The sequence below is a fragment of the Trichosurus vulpecula genome, chromosome 4, assembly GCF_011100635.1.
Source record: "Trichosurus vulpecula isolate mTriVul1 chromosome 4, mTriVul1.pri, whole genome shotgun sequence".
In the NCBI taxonomy this organism is placed as follows: domain Eukaryota; kingdom Metazoa; phylum Chordata; class Mammalia; order Diprotodontia; family Phalangeridae; genus Trichosurus; species Trichosurus vulpecula.
The window spans coordinates 197,251,288-197,272,837 of record NC_050576.1 but is presented as its reverse complement, the minus strand read 5'-3'; the positions used below and the strand labels follow the sequence as shown (position 1 = coordinate 197,272,837).

Here is a 21,550-nt window from a genome sequence, read left to right as displayed (position 1 = left end):
CTGGAGTTTATTGAATAGGAGGATGATGTGGTCTGACCTATGATCGGGAAGATCAATTTGATAGCTTAGTGGAAGATGGATGTAGTGGGGAGAGGCTTGAGTCAGGGAGACCACTCAATAGGCTATTGCAATAGTCCAGGTGTGAAGTGATGAGGGCCCATGGCAGGGTAGTTAGACTACCAGAGGAAAGAAAGGGGCATATACTAGAGATGTTCAAAGGCAGAAATGATAGGCCTTGACCAGTGCTTGGATATGGGGAGACAGAGTGAGAGGTTGACGATGGCACCCAGGTTATGAGACTGGGGGACTGGGAAGATAATTGTGCCCTCAATAGTAATAGGCATATTAGGAAGAGGAGAGGATCTCAGGGAAAAGACAATGAGTTCAATTTTAGACACATTAAGTTTGAGATTTCTATAGGACACCCAGTTCAAGATGTCTAAAAAGTTATTAGAGATGCAAGACTTGAGTAGATCTGAGAGTTGTATGGAAATGATCATTGAAGCCATGGGAACTGATGAGATCACCAAGTAAAATATAGAGGGAGAAGAGAAGAGAACTTAGGACAGAGCCTTGGGGGACTCTCACTGTCAGCAGGCATGAGGTGAATGAAGATCCAGAGAAGGAAATGGAGCCATCACATTGATACTGGAGGTAAGAGCAATCTGGAAGAGAGGAATGTCATGAAAATCTAGAGAAAAGAGAGTATCAAGGAGAAGAGGGTCATCAATAGTGTCAAAGGCTGAAGAAAAGTCAAGAAGGATGAGTATTGAGAAAAGGCCATTGGTTTTGGCAATTAAGAGGTCATTGATAATTTTAGAGAGAGCAGTTTTGGTGCAATGATGAGGTTGGAAGCCCTACTTCTGAGTCAAGAAGAGAATGACAAGAAAAATGAAGGCAACTATCATGGGTGGCCTTCCAAAAGAATTTAGGTACAAAAGAAGAGATACGGGATGATAGTGTGGATGGTTAGATCAAGAGAGGGTTTTTTTGAGGATGGTGGAGACATGGGTATATTTGTAGGCAGTAGAGAAGCAACAAGTAGACAGGGAGATTGAATATTGGTGAGAGAGCAGGGATGATAGAGTGGGCATTCAGTTGGAGAAGACAGAATAGAATGGGATCGCTTGCACATCTAGAGGGTTTTGCCTTGGCAAGGAGAAAGACCATATCTTCCTGTGAAATGAGTAGAGAAGATAGTGGCAGAATGCATCTGAATGATGTGAGATAAGGTAAGAGAGAAGAGGGAACTCTCTTTGAATAGCCTCAATTTTTTTTTTTCAGTAAAATATGAGGCAAGAAAAAAAATGAGGCAAGATTTTCTCTTATGGTCTCCTGTGATTTCATTTATCATTGAACTGCAGATTACTCTCAGCCTATAGGAAGCTTGAGGAGGGATGAAAAGGTTTGGAAGGGTTGCTTGGGGAGTGGGGTAGTGAATTGATTAGGGAGATGTAAAAGGACTGCCTTGCTGCAGTGAGGGCCCAGGTGAGATTATGTAACAAACTTGTAGAGGACACAGTTAGAATGGTTTTGTTTTTAGATATCATCCCTTCATATTTAACTCACCCTGTTCCCTATGTCTATATATGTATATTCCCTTCAACTACCATAATACTGAGAAAGGTCTCATGGATTACACACATCATCTTCCATGTAGGAATGTAAACAAAATGGTTCAACTTTAGTAAGTCCCTTAGGATTTCTCTTTCCTGTTTACTTTTTTGTGCTTCTCTTGATTCTTATATTTGAGAGTCAAATTTTCTATTCAGCTCTGGTCTTTTCACTGAGAAAGCTTGAAAGTCCTCTATTTTATTGAAAATCCATATTTTGCCTTGGAGTATTATATTCAGTTTTGCTGGATAGGTGATTGTTGGTTTTAACCCTAGCTCCTTTGACCTCCAGAATATCATATTCCAAGCCCTTTGATCCCTTAATGTGGAAGCTGCTAGATCTTGTGTTATCCTGATTGTGTTTCTACAATACTCAAATTGTTTCTTTCTGGCTGCTTGCAATATTTTCTCCTTGACCTGGGAACTCTGGAATTTGGCTACAATATTCCTAGGAGTTTTCTTTTTGGGGTCTTTTTCAAGAGGCAATTGGTGGATTCTTTCAATTTCTGTTTTACCCTCTGGTTCTAGAATATCAGGGCAGTCTTCCTTGATAATTTCTTGAAAGATAATGTCTAGGCTCTTTTTTTGATCATGGCTTTCAGGCAGTCCAATAATTTTAAAATTATCTCTCCTGGATCTATTCTCCAGGTTAGTGGTTTTTCCAATGAGATATTTCACATTGTCTTCCATTTTTTTATTCTTTTGGTTCTATTTTATAATTTCTTGATTTCTTGTAAAGTCACTAGCTGTATTAGGAGGGCAGAGTTTATAATCTCAAAGAGGATCATAAACATGTCTGAAACGTTCGGAACCGCCGGATATAAGAAACTCTCAAAGTAGAAGGCAGAAGAATCAAAACATTTATTTAGGCTCCACAGTAACCAACCCATGAACCAGCAACCCCATTTTGATATATTGATCAAAAGCTTCCAGGCCCAATAAGTACGCCTTGAAAGAGTAACCAGGAGGCTACAGAGAAGCATGATTGCGTAAAGCAAAATCATGTTTCCCCCTCTATGGTAATAAGATTACCCACTGGACTGAAGTCTTTGTTCAGCTTCCTCCCGTAGGTCAGCTCTGCTACTGGCAGCTCCTGCTTCAGCTGTGGCTGTGGCTGTAACTGTAGCTGTAACTGTCGCTGTAACTGTCGCTGTAACTGTCGCTGTAACTGTCTCTGGCTCCAACCGGAAAAGGAAAAGAGAATCTTCAAGCTGTCCTCTCCCCTCTTATAGAGTTTTTGACATCATCAAGCACCGCCTGAACGACCAGGGCCGATTGGTTCTTGACTTGGCCCCTCCCCCTAGCGTAGCCGTTAACACCTCCCCTCAGCCAGCCCCATGACTCCTCACACAGGAAGTTGTCTGCTGCCTGGAATGCTCTTTGGGCTTCCTGCCCCGGAAGAGCAAGCCACAGTGTCCAGAGGCTCAATGAGGTAAGCTGAGTCATTCAAAGAAAACAAAGGCCATTCTGGCTACACTCCACCCCTTGTTATAGGATACATAATCTAATCAGCCATGTATCCTAGAACATACATTGTGATCCAATTACAAAGGAAACTAAAACATATCATTCATTATAAAGCAAAACATATCATTTGGTGACATTCCTAAATATTGGTTTACGATTCAAATGTGATCCACCCCTAGGTCCCAGCAAGATAATCTCTTCAATCAATCATCCCCAAAATAATTATTAATAATTCAAATGTCCACCCCTAAATCCTTGTATCCATTACATAGGATCAATAATATCATAACAATAAAACAACACAGCAAGGATAACACAAAATAAGTAAACAGAACACTATCATCATTTCCACCCCCCTTGAACGATTGGGGCTCAAAATCTTGGGGTGAGGGGTGAAGGTCTCATTTTCCATAGCTTCTTCATGCTGAAATTGGATGTAGAGATGGCCCTGCCCCCAAAAAGTCCCATTCCAGAGGTCATTTCTTTAACGAGCTGGCAGGAATTCCAAGAATGCTACATGCTTAGGCAGTCACCGGAAAGTGCAGGGTGCTTAAGCCTGAAGGAAACAAAACTAGCAACAAGGTTAGCCAAAACAAAGGACAAAAAGAATAGACAAGTATGGACTATAATTCTTCAAATAAAATCATCTCAAGTTTGGTTGAGATTTCAGTTATGCAAAGATCCAACATCAGAGCCAAACTCAGGTGGGAAATGTTTCTTTTCAAAAGGAACATAATGAGGAAGCCAAGAGGATCCCACCCTAGATAGAGACTAAGATTGTCCTCTCAGCCTTTCCCCAAATGTACAAGTTTTCATCCGTTAATCACACAAGGTCACCTTCAGTCTGAGTGGCTTGTGGGCTTGCAGGAGCAGTTCTTATTTCCCTATTTCTCGTGTTATCAAGTCCTCTATACATTCTGTATAATTCATTGGTTGGAATTCCATCTATCATTTCAAAACCTACCCCTGCTCTCAATAAAGCAGTAAACATTTCTTTCCTTGTTACTCTCCTTTGGCGCCAAGTTTGCTGGTTATTCACCCTTCTCTCTCGAGGAGATCTATCCCTTCCCCAGTCACCTAAGTCATGTAACTGTAAAATCTTATTTATCACTGTTGTAAGACGGCTCCCTACTTCTCCAAGTAATAAATTCAAAATTAGTTGTTTATAAGCAGGGGGAGCTGTCCTAATTATTAAATTCCTATGAGGCAGTCCCATTGGATCATTGTGATATTTGTCTGCAGTTCCTATCATAATGGCAGTCTTCATTACCTCCTCCTTTAGTCTCATGATACAATCTCTAAGTGAATACCAGGGTCTGTGCTCAGTGGGCCACATAGAATCAGTATCATATCTCTTATTGCATCCCACAGCGGCTAATGCCAACAGAGTAGTCCTGCTATCACCATCTCCTTGCTGATGATGTTCCCTAAAAGCTTGTTGAACTAGAGGATCATGGCTGATACCTATGAATCTCATACAGTCTGTCCTATCTACTGATATTCCACTGGCCCCTTGATCACTGAGTCTTACCATCCAAGATATCAATGGTTCTCCTATTCTTTGGCTGAATCTACTCAAAATATCTGTGACCTCTTGCGGTGAGAAATCTTCCTGAATTTCCCTTGTAACTGAATCTTCACCTCGGGTTTCTGTCTTCCTCCTTTGTATGGGTCGAGCCCTTGTCTGATCATTTAACCATCTCCTATGCTCTGTGTGAGGCACATCCTGAACCCCAGTAGTGTTTTGTGCCTCAGCCCCTAACATTGTCTCATTCTCTCCCCACTCACTTCCTCTGCCACCATGGCTAGGACGAAGCAGGCAGTCAGGCTCTTTCTGGGCTGGGTTGAAATGCACTCTGGGCTTTTTTGGTCTCCTGTTGCTCTTAGCCACATTAATAGAAAAGTTCTCATTTGAGTCAGTTTGGTCTCCTGCTATCTGAGATTCCCCTTCTTCCTGTGGGGTAGGAGTGCCCCCATGTCTTTCACTTAATCTCAATCTTTCGTATACTAGCCGGTAGGCTGATAACACTATCCAGCTTTGCCTAGATAGTGATGCCCCTGACTGAATCCCAACTTCTCGTAAACACTTTTCCAAATCCCTAGGATCTCCTCTCCGTAGCCTTGGTTCCCAGTTTTCACAGGGTCCAGCTTTTTTAGCCAATTCTTTTGCTAGGGAGGAATAAAATGGATCCTCCCATCCTGGGATATTCATCTCTTCCTCTGGAATTGTTCTGCTTCTAAATAGAGATCTTATACCTAGCGATCCCATCCTCGTCGCCAAATGTATTAGGAGGGCAGAGTTTATAATCTCAAAGAGGATCATAAACATGTCTGAAACGTTCGGAACCGCCGGATATAAGAAACTCTCAAAGTAGAAGGCAGAAGAATCAAAACATTTATTTAGGCTCCACAGTAACCAACCCATGAACCAGCAACCCCATTTTGATATATTGATCAAAAGCTTCCAGGCCCAATAAGTACGCCTTGAAAGAGTAACCAGGAGGCTACAGAGAAGCATGATTGCGTAAAGCAAAATCATGTTTCCCCCTCTATGGTAATAAGATTACCCACTGGACTGAAGTCTTTGTTCAGCTTCCTCCCGTAGGTCAGCTCTGCTACTGGCAGCTCCTGCTTCAGCTGTGGCTGTGGCTGTAACTGTAGCTGTAACTGTCGCTGTAACTGTCGCTGTAACTGTCTCTGGCTCCAACCGGAAAAGGAAAAGAGAATCTTCAAGCTGTCCTCTCCCCTCTTATAGAGTTTTTGACATCATCAAGCACTGCCTGAACGACCAGGGCCGATTGGTTCTTGACTTGGCCCCTCCCCCTAGCGTAGCCGTTAACACCTCCCCTCAGCCAGCCCCATGACTCCTCACACAGGAAGTTGTCTGCTGCCTGGAATGCTCTTTGGGCTTCCTGCCCCGGAAGAGCAAGCCACAGTGTCCAGAGGCTCAATGAGGTAAGCTGAGTCATTCAAAGAAAACAAAGGCCATTCTGGCTACGCTAGCTTCCACTTGCTCCATTCTAATTTTTAAGGTAATATTTTCTTCAGTGATCTTTTGGACCTCCTTTTCCATTTGGATAATTCTTTTTTTTAAAGGCATTCTTCTCCTCCTTGACTTTTTGGAGCTCTTTTGCCCTTTGAGTTAGTCTATTTTTTAAGGTGTTATTTTCTTCAGTATTTTTTTTGGTCTCCTTTAGCAAGCTGTTGACTCATTTTTCATGATTTTCTTGCATCACTCTCATTTCTCTTCCCAATTTTTCCTCTACTTCTCTTACTTAATTTTCCAAATCCTTTTTGAGCTCTTCCATAGCCTGAGACCAATTCATATTTTTCTTGGAGGCTTTTGATGTAGGCTCTTTGACTTTGTTGACTTCTTCTGGCTGTATGTTTTAATCTTCTTTGTCACCGAAAAAAGATTCTATAGTCTGAGTCCTTTTACACTGTCTGCTCATTTTCCCAGTCAATTACTTGACTTTTGAGTTCTTTGTCAGAGTATGACTGTTTCCAGAGTGGACAGTGCTCTGTCCCAAGCTTCAGGGGTTTTGTGCTGCTGTTTTCAGAGCTACTTCTATTCTGAGGTGGTATGATACTCCTTTCCTGACCTGTGCTCTTGTCTGTGAATACAAGCACTCCTTTCTGCCATGTAACTACCAGGAGGACTCCCTTTCCACAGCCACTGCAAGTTCTGCCATATCAGTACTCCTCCTCCCCCAAGGACCGCCAACCAAATCCAAGCAGGGCAAAGCAAGAGAACCCTGCCTCTGTACCAGCAATGTGATCCCTTCACTCCTGCTCTGGTCAGCCGCCTGATTTCCCCCACTGTCTGTGGGCCTGGAGGTCTGGAAACAACCACTGCTGTTGCTGCTGCTGCCATTGCAGTCACCTCTGCTGCCCCAGGGCTGGGGCCAGATTGCACCCAGGTCCAGCAGTTTTCCCACTGATCTGCTACATTGTCTTTGGCATCTGTGGGTTGAGAAGTCTGGAAACCACCACAGCTGCCAGTGATTCATTGCCCTGAGGCCCGCTCTACCTGGTCTGCTCCAGCCTGGTCTGTTCCTAGCACAGTGCAATAGACCCTTCCCAGCGACCATCCAGGTCATCTTGGGCTGGAGACTTGTTTTGCTGTTTCATTTCATGGGTTCTGTAGCTCTAGAATTTGTTTAGAGTCATTTTTTTACCAGTGTATGGAGGGATTTGGGGGAAGCTCAAGTGAATCCCTGTTTTCATGCCTTCATCTTGGCTCTGCCCCACCCAGCATGGTTTTTCTGCAGCTTGGTTCAGCAGCTGTGAGTAATCCAAGGCTGGAGTTTGGAAGGGCACGATCTTTTCTATAGGATAAAGGGGCAAAGAACTAGAGAAATGAAAATAGTATAGCTGAGAACTGGTTCATCAAGGGGTCAAGATAGGGAAGAGAGGAGGAGAGTATAGCTAGTACAGAGTTGATGGCCTGGGACAGACCTGAGGGCTTGAGGGACTGGAGGTTCCAGTTAGAATAAAGAACAAAGTTTGGGGTTGCAAGGCAGAGAGAGTTGTGGAATGCCAACAGGTTACAATCAGATAAAGGAATTTCAGAGTTCATGATCATGGATGTGGAATATTGGTGAGTGAAGGCAAGATCACATGCATGACCATTTCTATGTGTTGCTACAGTAGGGTGGAAGAGTAGGTCATGGGAAATGAATGTACTGAGGAATTGGGATTTTAGGGCATATGATGGAATATCAATTTGTATGTTGCAGTCCCCTATCAGGGCAGGAGTTAGGGAGGAAAGACTGTGGGCCAAGCACTCACTGAAGAAAGAAAGGGAGAAAAAGAATGGAAGCTACTTGAGGGCAGGGACTGTTTTTAGTTTTTTGTATTCTTAGTACTTTGAGCAATGCTTGTCATATAGTTAAATGCTTAATAAATCCTGGTTGATTCGAGAGAGAGAGAGACAGAGAGAGAGAGAGAGAGAGAGAATGAGAGAACAGGGTCATGGAAATCTGTAGACAAGTTAGCAGAATTAAGCATTTATTTTGTGCCAGACACTCAGTGCTGGTGATAAAATTACAAGTGAAACGATGACCAACCACAATTCCAAAGACTCTTGATGAAACTTGTTATCCACATCCACATAGAGAGCTGATGAACTCAAACTGCCTAGTGAATCATATTCTTTTCCCTTCCTCCCTCCCTTCCTTCTTTCCTGTTCTTTTTGATGTGGCTAATGTGAGAATTTCTTTTGCAAGACTATATATATTTGTAATGGATTTTGTTTTCCTTGCTTTCTCAATGAGTAGAGCGGGGGAGAGAAGTCAGAGAGAATTTAGAACTGAAAATAAAATAAACTAAAATATTTTAATTACCAAAGTGAGACTGTTGACCTGACTTCAGGGAGTTTATACCCTTAACAGGAGGAGACAACACAAATGTAGGGCTAGTGGTCAGGAAGGGATTGTTCTGGGGAGTCAAGGAGACCTTGAGTTGATCCATTATGCGTCTGATTGACATGCCCTTTCTAAGAACAATGGTCACATTAACCAGGCAATCACTTAGCATTTACTATGTGCTTAGCGTGTGCCAGGCACTGGAGTTACAAATGACAAAGAGTAAGACAAACCGTATTCTCAAAGACCTTACATTTACATACATAAGCACATAATATGGCAAACATAGAGTCAAGTTTCATATGTGTATGCATGTATGTACACATGGGATAGTTGATTTGATTACTGAGCCTAAAGGTAAGAGTTGGGAAGTGAGGAGAGAGGGTGACAAGAAACATGGCGAGATGAGGAAGGTAGGCAGCTCAGTGGGATGTAAAGAATAGTCTGGTTTTGGGGCTGGCTAGATCTAGTGGGCTAGTTAATTTTGCACTTACTCACCAATCCAGATAGCTCAGCCTGAGGCAGCAAATCCAAAGCTGAGTGGATAACTCCCTCAAAGGAGTATTGGATATAATTTTTCTGGTGGTCCAGTCTAGAGGTGCTGCTGTGAAATGGGGAGAAGCAGCAGAGCCACAGGGTAGATGGATGATGGATTTAGAGCTGGAGGGGGTTTTAGGTTGGCCATAGAGTCCAACTTCCTCATTTTGTATATGAGGAAACTGAGTCACCTAGAGGGTCATATAGCTAGTAAACATATGACCTGGGATTTGAACCTAGGGCTTCCTGGCTCCAGGTTCAGTGCCCTATCCACCATGCCGTGATACTTCTCCAAGGGCTTGGTATATAGGAAGCGTGGTCTAAATTAGAGCTGGGTTAAGTGATTGAACGTAGGTCACAGCACAGAGTCAGGATTTCAAGCTAGGTCCTGTGGCTCCAAATCTACTGTTCTTTTCATTGTGTCACACATCTCTTATGCTAAAGAGGTTCTGAGGTGACTGGATGGACTAGTTCCTAAGCCAGAAAATCACGGCTCTTAAATATCGGAGCAGTGATCCCTAGAATGGTTAGTTCCTCCAGTACATTCCATCCTGGCCATTTGCCGTTCTGCCCTCCTGGTGAGCTTAACCCTTTATTAGGAACTTAACCCTTAACTAAAAACTCCTAGTCTGAGGCCTGCACTGTCCTGGTTCATGAATGTGTGTCTGGCCCCAGCTGTATTTCACAACCCACTGTGGTCATTTTCTTGCCATTCAGTGCTTTGTCTTTGCCCTTCTGGACCACAAGACCTTCCCATCTACCTGCCTCTGGACATAGTGTGTCTTCCCCACCCTCCCACCCCTTACCTTTTAGCTCTGGAACAGTAAGGAAACCAATATTGCCATTCCTCCTAGAAAGAACATGCCAGTTAACTCCCTTATAGCTCCACTTGTGATCTCTTTGGCTTCCCAAACCCAAACAATCGCTACCTAGCTCCCAGCTTCTAGATGTTCCACCGTCTTCCCCTACAAAGGTTCCCCATAGCACAAAGACTGTCACTCAATTTTTTACTTTTATTTCTAGCCCTTAGCCCACCATTTGGTGCCCCATAAGCACTTAATAGTGGTCTTCTTTTTTCATTAAATTTCTTTTTCTTTTTTTCCTTCTTTCTTTCTCCTCCCTCTCTTCCTCCCTCCCTCCCTTCCTCCCTCCCTTCTTTCCTTCCTTCCTTCTTTCCTTCTTTCCTTCCTTCCTTCCACCTGCTTTATTTCCTGCCTTCCTGCCTTCTTTTCCCCTCCCTCCCTTTCCTTCCTTCCTTCTTTCCTTCCTTCCTTCCTTCTTTCCTTCCTTCCTTCCTTCTTTCCTTCTTTCCTTCCTTCCTTCCTTCTTTCCTTCCTTCCCTCTTTCCTTCCTCCCTCCCTCCCTGCCTTCCTTCCTTCTTTCCTTCCTTCCTTCCCTCTTTCCTTCCTCCCTCCCTCCCTGCCTGCCTTCCTTCCTTCTTTCCTTCCTTCCTTCCTCCCTTCCTTCCTTCCTTCCTTCCTCTCTTCCTTCCTTCCTCCTTCCCTTCCTTCCTTCCACCTGCCTTATTTCCTGCCCTCCTGCCTTCTTTTTCCCTCCTTCCCTCACTTTCCTTCCTTCCTTCCTTCCTTCTTTTCTTCCTTCCTTCCTTCCTTCCTTCCTTCCTTCCTTTCTTCCTTCCTTCTTTCCTCCTTTCCTTCCTCCCTTCCTCCCTTCCTCCCTCCATCCCTCCCTCCCTTCCTTCCTTCCTTCTTTCCTCCTTTCCTTCCTTCCTTCCTTCCTTCCTTCCTTCCTTCCTTCCTTCCTCCCTCCCTCCCTCCCTTTCCTTCCTTCCTTCCTCCCTTCCTTCCTTTCCTTCCTTCCTTCCTTCTTTCCTCCTTTCCTTCCTTCCTTCCTCCCTTCCTTCCTTCCTCCCTCCATCCCTCCCTTTCCTTCCTTCCTTCCTTCCTTCCTTCCTTCCTTCCTTCCTTCCTTCCTTCCTTCCTCCCTCCCTCCCTCCCTCCCTCCCTCCCTTTCCTTCCTCCCTTCCTCCCTTCCTTCCTTCTTCCCTCCGTCCCTCCCTCCCTCCCTTCCTTCCTTCCTTCCTTCCTTCCTTCCTTCCTTCCTTCCTTCCTTTCTCTCATATTGGTAGCTTTGTTCAGAAGTGGCATCATATAGAATCCAAGGGCTTTTGGGGGTGGGGGGAGTCCACTCTTTGCTATGCTGTTTATCACTGTGCACTTTGGGGCAAGGTACTTAATAACCCCTCTGGCTTTCAGCTTCCTTATCTGTAAAATGAGAAGCTGGTGCTAGATAAACTGAAGTCCCCGCCGGCTCTTAATTCTATAATTAATCATAGTACCCTCTACGCAGGGTTGTTTTGAGGTTTGAGTGGGATAACATATCCGAAGCACTTTGCAAATCTTAAAGTGCTATATAAATGCAATAAAGTGCTATATAAATGTATTCTTCTTGTTTTTGTAGTGGTTGTAGTTATTACTGTTATGTCTCATGTCAGGGCCTTTCTGTAGTACATAGTTTTAGAGGCCATTCTTTGCCTCATTTTTTATTCAGCCTTAACCACTGAATGGGCTTTGCCTCAGTCAGACTGGGACCTGTTAAAGACCTTAGCTTGAAAAGGCCAAGGTCTCTCACTGCATCCTGAGCCATCTTCTGTTGTCCTGATCCATATCTGGCCACTGGACCCAGATGGTTCTAGACGAGAAAGTAAGGCTGGTGAGTTTTAATAACCCTGTCCTCACTTAAATCCAATTCACTTACATGTCATGGCATCACCTCCCTGATGTCATGGTCCTCTTTGAGGATGAAGGACAAACAGCAAGCAAGTTTTAGACCTCAGACCTCTGTCCTAGATGCTCAGTATATAAGGTATAGAAAAGTAGGCAACTTTCCATGTCAACATGAGTCTCCTGGCAGAGCAGGCTTGTGATCAGTCATCCAGAACGTCAGTGACTCCATCTCCCTGTCTCCCCTGGTGAGCTCATAGGAGTTCTGGGTTTCTTTGTGTCCTCTCAGTCTGTTTACTGGTGATGCATTTAGTTACTTTTCTGATTACCATGTGCCCTTTGAAAGAGAAACCAATTACCTTTATGAGCTTGTGGTTTCAGGGCTGCCTTGAAAGCTGCTGTCTCCCTCTGGCCCCCTTCAATAGGGTGACTGTGTGTGCCTGGGTTTCCTTCCTCTTGCATCACTCAGTCTTGGTGAGTGTACAAGAGGTTATTGATGGAAAAGATAAACATATTACTTAGACCGCAAGCTAATAATTGCCTGGTGTCTTTTTTTTTTTAAACATGCCTTTCATCATTTAGTGAATTGTTTGTTTTGCTGCCCGAGGCCTGGTTGGAAGTACATATGGTGAGGTGGGCATCTGTTGTGATGTTTGTGTACCATGGGAGCTGGGCTTTTGGGAGCAAAGTTAATATGTGTGACGCCTTGAGAGAGATTTCACTAAAGGAGAAGCCTGGATAGAAAGTGACCACCATGTGACACCACCATGTGCTTTCTGCTGCCCCTCTCCCCCCGAGCACACACACTGATGAAGCCATAGACCTTTCCGACATCAGCTAGACAAAAGTGTTTATTAAACACTTGCTATGGGCAGCTAGGTGGCACAGTGGATAGAGCTCTGGGCCTGGAGTCAGGAAGACTCATCTTTGGGAGTTCAAATCCAGCCTCGGATACTTACTAGCTGTGTGACCTTGGGCAAGTCACTTCACCCTGCTTGCCTCAGTTTCTTCATCTGTAAAATGAGCTAGAGAAGGCAATGACAAACCACTCCAATATCTTTGCCAAGAGAACCCCAAATGGGATTACAACAAGTCAAGCACAGCTGAACAACAAAATTCTTGCTATGTGCCAGGCACTGTGCTGAGCTCTGGTGATACAAATACAAGAAAGCAAGACAGACTACCCTCAGGAAGCTTACATTCTAATGGAGAATGACATCACCTAAAGGGGAGCCAGAAAGCAAATGGTGATCAGGAAGGAAGTGAAATGGAGGCTTGATTCTAGGCAAAATAAGGTGAAAGGTCACTTTATTGGGGTGGGGGCGTCCCCTGGAGGACTTAAAATTTCTTTTGGAGAGGAGTAGAGGGATGAGGGCCAGATAGGAGGTGGCATGGCTTGGAGCTGGGAGCTGGAAATTAGAGCTAGAAAGGACTTTAGAGATTATATAACATGGATCTGTCTTGGACTCCATCCAAAGGGGTTATGACCAGGTCCTTTCTTGGTAATGCCCCTATACCGATAAAGTGGTTATCAGAAGGATTCAAGAAAGGAGAAATCCAGACCATTTTGATGGCCACCAATGTAAAACTGATTCTTAATCCATAGTTTTTTGCTTTTTCATGTGGGAATTTCTGGTTTTTTATATTTATAAATGAGAGAGGGAGCATGGTGTTGAGGACAGAGACCTGATCTCAAAGCTAGGAAGACCTGGGTTCCAATCCTGCTTCTAATACATCCTGGCAATGCTATCCTGGGCAAGTCACTTAACCTCTAGGTACTCTAGGCAGCTTTCCAAGACTATAAATAATAGCGAAGGTGCCAACCTACATTGGTAGAGGTAGCTTTCTCACCTGGAAGGCCTTATACCAATGAAATCACATGTTTAGTCCCTGTTGTTCAGTTATTTCAGTCATGTCAGACTCTTTGTTGACTCTGTTGGGGTTTTCTTGGCAGAGATACTGGAGTGGTTTGTCATTTCCTTTTCCAACTCATCTTATAGATGAGGAAACTGAGGCAAACAGAATTAAGTGGCTTGCCCAGAATCACATAATTAACAAGTGTATGAGGCTGGACTTGAACTCAGGTCTCCCTGACTCCAAGCCCAGAGCTCCATCCACTGCACCATCTAGCTCCCCTTGTTCAGTCTCTACTCTCCTAATAATCATAATTTTTAAAAATTAAATCTTTTTTCAATAAACAAAAATCTCCTTTCTTTACTTTCCACCTCTCTCTCACCTCCCCATAGTTGAAAAAGCAAGAAAAACAAAACTTATTACAAACATACATAGTTGAGGAAAATAAATTCTCATGTTGGCCATACTAAAAAAAAATATGCCTCAGTCTGTACTCTGAATCCATTACCTCTCCATTTAGAGGTGGGTAGCTTGTTTCATCCTAAGTCTTCTGGAGTCATGGTTAATCATTGTGTTGACCAGAGTTCCTAAGTCTTTCAAAATTGTCTTTACAATAGTGCTATTGTATAAAATGCTCTCCTGGTTCTGCTTACTTTACTCTGTATAATTCCGTATGAGTCTTCCCAGGTCTCTTGGAAACTACCTCCATCATTTCTTATAGCACAATAGTATTCCAACACTTTCATTACCATAACCTGTTCAGCCATGTCCTATTTGAAAGGTGCCACACCCCCTCCCCCGTTTTCCAATTTTTTGCCACCACAGAAAGAACTGCTATAAATATTTTTATACATATGGATCCCTTTTATTCTTTCTTTGATTATAGAACTTTGAATATATCTCTTTGGATAGAGACCTAGTACTTGTATAACTGGGTCAGAGGGTATGCACAGTTTAATAGCTTTCCGGGCATAAATCCAAATTGTTTTCCAGAATGGTTAGACCAATTCTCTTGACTCTACTAACATTGCATTAATGTACCTGTTTTCCCACAGCCTCTCCAGCATTTGTCATTTTCCTTTTGCATCAATTTTGCCAATCTTGTGGGTGTGAGGTAGAACCTCAGGATTGTTTTCACTTGTATTTCTCTAATTTCCCCTAATATTTAGAAAGTCAACATTGTATCACAAATCACTAGCTTTTAGGTTTTGAAGGCCCATTATCTGCCTTTTGTTCAAGTGCACTAGGGCTTATTCCTTGCATAACCTTTGATGATTGTCACTACTTTAGGGCCTGGTGGTCACCTTTTTTGTTTTTTTTTGTACATATCTCTACCTTCAAGTTGTACCCACTTTCACTGGCAGTGAGTTTGAACACAGTGATTCTGACTTTTGGGTCCATTCCAACTCTTATTTCTGTTTTGATAGTATATTTATCTTTTTCTGCCCAAAGTACTTCAACATCTGTGATCCTATTTGATCCTTCAATCATCTAGAAGCAGTGGTGGCCGCTGATGAGGAGCCTTGTGGTTTAGTAGAAAGCATACTGGACTTAAGTTTGAATCCTAGCTTTGATGTTCACACCAGGCACATTGTGAATCTTTGTTTCTTCCTCTTTACACAGGGGGAATGAGATGTAGGTAATGTAGCTCACAGACTAGCTGCGAGACAGGCATTTTACAAACTCTAATGTGTCCTAGAAATGTGAGCTGCGTAATCTTCCTTTGAGGAACCCTGATGTATGTCGCTCACTTTCTCCTAATGCTTTCCTTATTCTCTTTGTGCAGATCCAGTCCTGCAGGTTCCCACCCATGTTGAAGAGTAAGTTTTCTGATTCACTTCAGCTTTTTTTTCTGTGTGGTTTGTCTGAATTTGTTGCCTCCTACTCCCACTTTTTATATCCCTCCCCCTCTCCCAACAAAGGGAAACTAGAGTTTGAACTGAAAAACTCCCAAGCCAACAAGAGGACTGACTCCCAAGGTAGCATCGGGTGTGTTATCGTGATTGGAGATGAAAATGACCTTTCCCATGTGCATAGAGTTAGGGATAGGAACTGGACCTGGGATTTCTTTAGTAATGAAAGCTATCGGACAAGGAAATTGCCACCGGTGCCTCTTCTGCAACTTAGAGTCAGCATGTTGCCTAAAGCAGTGAAAGGTTAGAGGAGATAGGTGGTTCAGTGATGGGATAGGTTCGAAAGCAGCCTTGGGTGACTTGCCTAGAATTACACAGCCAGTATATGTCAGTCAGTACTTGAACCCAGGTCTTCCTAGATTGAAGGCCAGCTCTACCTTTTAAGTCATCCTGCCTCATCCCCATATGAGCTGTAAAATCTTTGGAAGTTAGATGCTGACTATCACTTTAGGTGAAAAGACAACTTGGAAACTGGAAAAAAAAATAATTACTGGAAGGAGATTCTGTCTGACTTCAGTATGACTGAAGAGCTATTTAGAATTGTTGATGAGCTTGTAGGAATTCCCTTGACGCCTGCTTTGACAGTCCTCTTCCATCTGCTCTGTGTGTCTCTCAGACGCACATCTTCCTTTCTGTCTCAGTGTCTGATTATTATGCTTTTAGTGTCTTGCTACCAGTTAAAAAGAAAGAAAAGAAAAACAAACACTCAGAGAGGAAACAGGCTTATGTGATCTAGCTGAGTTTACATGCTGTTCCCAAGATAACTGAATTCTAAAAAATAATGTTGAAGTCGGACATGAAAGTCAAGATGAAAATTTTTAAATGCATTTTCCATGTCCTTATTCATAGAATCATAGGATTTGGAGGAGTCTAGAAGGTCCATCCAGCTCAGCCTCCCACCTAGTACACTTGCTGGAACTTCCTTTATATCCCAGAACCTAGCACAGTGCTTGGCACATAACAGATATTTATTAAATATTTATTGACTGAACGGTGGGAGGAGCACTGTGCTTTTTGTCAGAGCTTCTGGGTTCAGGAGTCTTAAGTTCAAATCCTGGCTCCGAAACTCACTAACTTTGTGACTGGTCAGGTCTCTTAACCATTCTGATCTTGTTTTCTTATCTTTAAAACATATACTATATAATACAATAAAACAGATATAATCCTATTTATACTAACTTCCCCAGTCCCTCTTCATGCTAGTACATTCCCACTTTGATTATTTCCAGTTTATCATGTATTTATTTTCTTTGTGCATAGTTGTTTGCTTTCTCTTTTCCCCAGTAAATTCTGAGCTAACATCTGTGGTCATGCATATGCCCATACCTTTGAATGACTATCAGTATGTATACACTAAGCTGTCAATAAATTTTTTTTTTTGCTCCTCCTCCCCCTAGGCCTGCATTCCTCCCAGACCCCAATGATGGAAGCTTGTATACACTTGGTGGTAAGAACAACGAAGGTCTGACGGTAAGTGTCCTTGGCTTCATGCATAACTCTGGAAGCCCTTGACCAGGGGTGGGGAACCTGCTTAGATCTTCAGACTTGCCAGAGATCTCTGTGTGGCATTACTGCTGGCAGGATGCTAGTGACAGAAACTGATAAAGGCATCAAGGATACGTCACACTTGTAGAACTGACATCCCCCTTGGGATTGTTCCCTTCCCACATTTCTCTTCACATCATGATTTAGCCTGTAGAAATCTGATCTGCAGAAATGTTGCTTTTCAATTGCTTTTAAATATATCATCAGTACTTAAAATAGCAGTGCTCAATCAGCAGGGAGTGGGGAGGATATGAAGGAGTGTGGCTCTAGTTTTAAAGAACATAGAACATCCCCTTGATATGAAGATGAATGTAAGCCCCTTGGAGGTAGGAACTTTTTGGCTTTATATCCCCAGTGCCTAGTACAGTGTCTTGCACATAGTAGAAGTGGGGGAAAGTGGTATTTTATGAACCTCACAATTATCTGAAGGGAAGAAAGAAGGTTGAACACATACACACAATACATACAAATACATACACATAGTTATTGTAGAAATACATTAAAATGAATAGGGAAATAGGTAGAGACAAGAAGAAGGAAGTGCGGATTAAGAGAGACAGTAGATTTAAGAGGGAAGTCAGAACCAAAATATTTCAATTATGGAGAACCAGATTCTAAAGTCAGGGTTAAAGGGGAAGTAAAAAGACTTAGCAGTTTTAAGTCCAGGTTGCATGAAGAGGGAAAGGGCAGGGGAATAGGATGAGAATATTCTAATTATAAATTATTAGTAATGAGTCCACTTTTGCCACCTTTCTATCTTTTGTAAAATTAATGGGGTGAGAGCAAAGGTAGTTAACATCATAGTAGCTTATGATGGGGGGGAAATACACAGTTAACAATAATTACTGTGATTGTGAATGGGATGAACCACTCATAAAATGAGGAGGGTGGTAGAATGGATAAGAAAGGAGGGTTCCACAATGTATAAAACATGAAGATTCATGCAGAGTTAAAGTGAGGGACTAGAGTATAATTGTTTACTCCTCAGACAAATTTAAAGTAGCAGGTGTGTTGATTGTAATGTAAGAAAAGTCTGTGGTAAAAATACACATAGCTAAAAGAGATAAACAAAGAAGCTCCATTGTATTTAATGGCACCATAAATAATGAAATGAGATCAATAATACATACGCATGCACTGAATGGGGTGTGTCTGCATGTGCCTTTGTGTATGTGTGTGTGTGTGTGCGTGTGTGCTTATGCGCACGCATACAGGCAAAAATAACTGAACTGCAGGTAGCAATGCATAGCAAAACAATAATTGTTGAAAACCTAGAAGAAAAGTTAAAGATCTAAATAGAGTTTTAGAAAAATTGGATGTGATAGACCTGGTGACTACTGAATGGGAAGTGTGGAGAGTCTACATATTTTGTAGCTTTGAATGGCATCGTTGTAAAAATTGACCGTGTTCTAGAGCAAAAGGAAATAGAGAAAAGCAGAAATGATGACCACATCCATGGCTAACCAAATGCAAAACAAATTATGATCAATAAGGGTAATTGGAAGAAAGGATATATATTTAAATGGAGACCAAATAATATCCTAAAGAATATGCGGGTCAAAGAATGAATTAGAGAAACAACAGATAATGTTATCAAAGAAAATTATAACAATGGTAGAGCATTCCAAAACTTTTGGAATGTAGCCAGAGTAGTCCTTAGAGAAAAATTTCTCTCTCTAAGCATATTCAATGGCAAAAGAGAGAAGGAAGAGAGCAATGAATCAGATATGCAACTAAAAAAACTAGAAAAGTAACATAACAAAAAAGTCTCAAGTAAATTCCAAAGTAGAAATTCTGAAAATAGGAGAAGATTAAAAAAAAATTTCTAAACTTGTAGACCAGTTACATTTTTGGACATGACCATTTGGGAATTTATTTTGCTTGACTAGGCATGTTCGTTATAAAGGTGTTGTTTTTTTTCAGTTATGGAGAAGGGGAGAAGGGGAGAAAATAAATGTTTGCTAATTGAAAAAAACAGTTTTTAAAAGAAAAGGCCAGTAACAAACCTTTAGCTAATATGATTTTTTAAAAGGAGAAAAAACCAAATTGCCAAGATCATGAATGAAAAAGGAAAAATCTCAACAGATGAAGAAGTATTCGAAATTATTTTACTTTATTATATACAAGAAAACTGACACTTAAAAGAAATACATAATTACAAAAACATATCCAGATAAATGGAATAAACTATAGAGAATTTAAATAACCCAGTCTCAGAAAAAGAAATTGAGCAAGCCAGAAAGGAACTCTTAAAGGAAGGAAAACATAAGACCAGATCTATTTACTAGTGAATTGTACCAAATATTCCAAGAACAATGAACTCTAATACTATAGAAAATGTTTGCAAAAATAGAAGACGAATTGTACAAAATTTGTTATGTAAAACAAATATAGTCCAGATGCCAAAATAAGGGAGAGAGAAATCAGATAAAGAAAATTATAAAAAAATATCACTAATGAATTTTGATGCAAAAATATTGAATAAAATATTAGCAAAGAGGTTATAGAAATAATAATGATAATAATAGTTAGCATTTATGTAGTGCTTTAAGATTTGCAAAGTATTTTGCAAATAGAATTATCTCATTTTAACAGCAACCTTTACAAAAGATTATTCATTATGATCATATTGGATTTATGCCAGGAATGCAGGGCTGGTTCAATATTCAGAAAACTATAAACATAATAGACCATATTAATTACAAATCAAAATCATAAGATTATTAATAGATACAGAGAAAACTTTCAACAACATTCATTTATGTCCAAATAAAAGATTATAATACTCATTTATGTTAAAAAACTAGAAGGCATAGAAATAAATTAATCTTTTATTAATATGATAAATGGTATCTATCAAAACCCAAGAGGTAGCATTATCTGTAATACAGAAACATTAGAAGTCTTTTCAGTAAGATCAGGGCTAAAGGTGCATGCTGTTATATATGATATATAACAGTGCAGGGAGATATGGACTTGGAGTCAGAATAACCTGAGTTTAAATCCTGCATCAGGCACTTATTAGCTGGGTGATCCTAGGCAATCATTTAACCTCTGTCTGCCTCAGTTTTCTAATCTGTAACGTGGGAATAATGGTAGTACCTAGGAGGCCAGGGTTGTGAGAATCAAATGAGATAACATATATAAGCACTACATAAATGCTAGTTATTATTAATTCTAGTTGTAGAAATATTAGCTCTAGAATTATTACCCAAAATATCCCACATGACATATCAGGTTAGCAAAAATGACAAGAGAAGACAACAGCAATTGTAGGGAGAAGTTGTGAGAAGACTAGAATATTAAAGTACTATTGATGGAGCTGTCAGTTGGTTCCCCCATTCTGGAAAACGTTTTGGAACTAAACAGAAAAATTCACTAAACTATACATACCCATTGGCTTGGTAGTGCTATTAACAGACATGCATCCCAAGGAGATCGAGGAGAGAAGGGAAAGACCCATATGTATAAGAATATTTATAGCAGCAATTTTTGTTTTATGAAAGGGCTGGAAACAAAATAGGGGCCTATTAGTAGGGGAATACTGAATGAATTATTGTTTGAATATAATGGAAGTTAATTGTGCCATGAGAAATCATGGAAATGATGGGTTCAGAGAAATACGGAAAGACTTGTGTAAACTGATACAGAATGAAATAAGCAGAAGCAGGAGAACACTTTATGCATTGACTATAAATAATGTTAGTAGAAACAATTCTGAAAGAGCTCAGAACTCTGCCTATAGCAGCAACCATCCAAAGACTGGTGATGAAACATGCCCCCCACCTTCTGCCTCTAGAGAGAGAGGTGACAGACTAGAGATGCAAACTGAGACATTCATTCTCAGACATGGCCAATGTATTGATATAATGTGCTTAACTATATATATTTGCTGCAAAAATGATCTGGTTGGGCCATGGAGGGGAAGGTGGATTAGTGGTCAGTGACAGACGTGACAAAAAGATCATCAATAAAACATTTTTTTTAACATCTAATTTATTTATTTATCTATTTATCTATCTATCTATTTATTTAATATTTTTAGTTTTCAGCATTGATTTCCACAAGAATTCGAGTTATAAATTTTCTCCCCATTTCTACCCTCCCCCCCACTCCAAGATGGCATATATTCTGATTGCCCCATTCCCCTGTCAGCCCTCCCTTCTGTCACCCCATTCCCTCCCATCCCCTTTTCCCTTACTTTCTTGTAGAGCAAGATAGATTTCTATGGCCCATTGCCTGTATATCTTATTTCCTAGTTGTATGCAAAAACTTTTTTTTGAACATCTGCTTTTAAGACTTTGAGTTCCAAATTCTCTCCCCTCTTCCCTCCGCACCCATGCTCCCTAAGAAGGCAAGCAATTCAACATAGGCCATGTGTGTATCGTTATGCAAAACCCTTTCACAATACTCATGTTGTGAAAGACTAACTATATTTTGCTCCTTCCTATCCTATCCCCCTTTATTCAGTTTTCTCCCTTGACCCTGTCCCTTTTCGAAAGTGTTTGCTTTTGATTACCTCCTCCCCCATCTGCCCTCCCTTCTATCATCCCCCCTTTTTTATCTCCTTC

The 21,550-nt window shown here is 41.4% G+C and overlaps 1 protein-coding gene across 1 annotated transcript in view; it reads left to right on the top strand.

The window, feature by feature from the left end:
* The window catches only part of ERN1 (endoplasmic reticulum to nucleus signaling 1), a 133,275-nt gene that overhangs the window by 59,701 nt on the left and 52,024 nt on the right, over positions 1 to 21,550 (top strand). The window contains exons 3-4 of the mRNA XM_036755920.1: positions 15,308 to 15,341; positions 16,832 to 16,904. Coding sequence (XP_036611815.1) covers positions 15,308 to 15,341; positions 16,832 to 16,904 — 107 coding nt within the window. The remainder of the gene's footprint in view (positions 1 to 15,307; positions 15,342 to 16,831; positions 16,905 to 21,550) is intronic.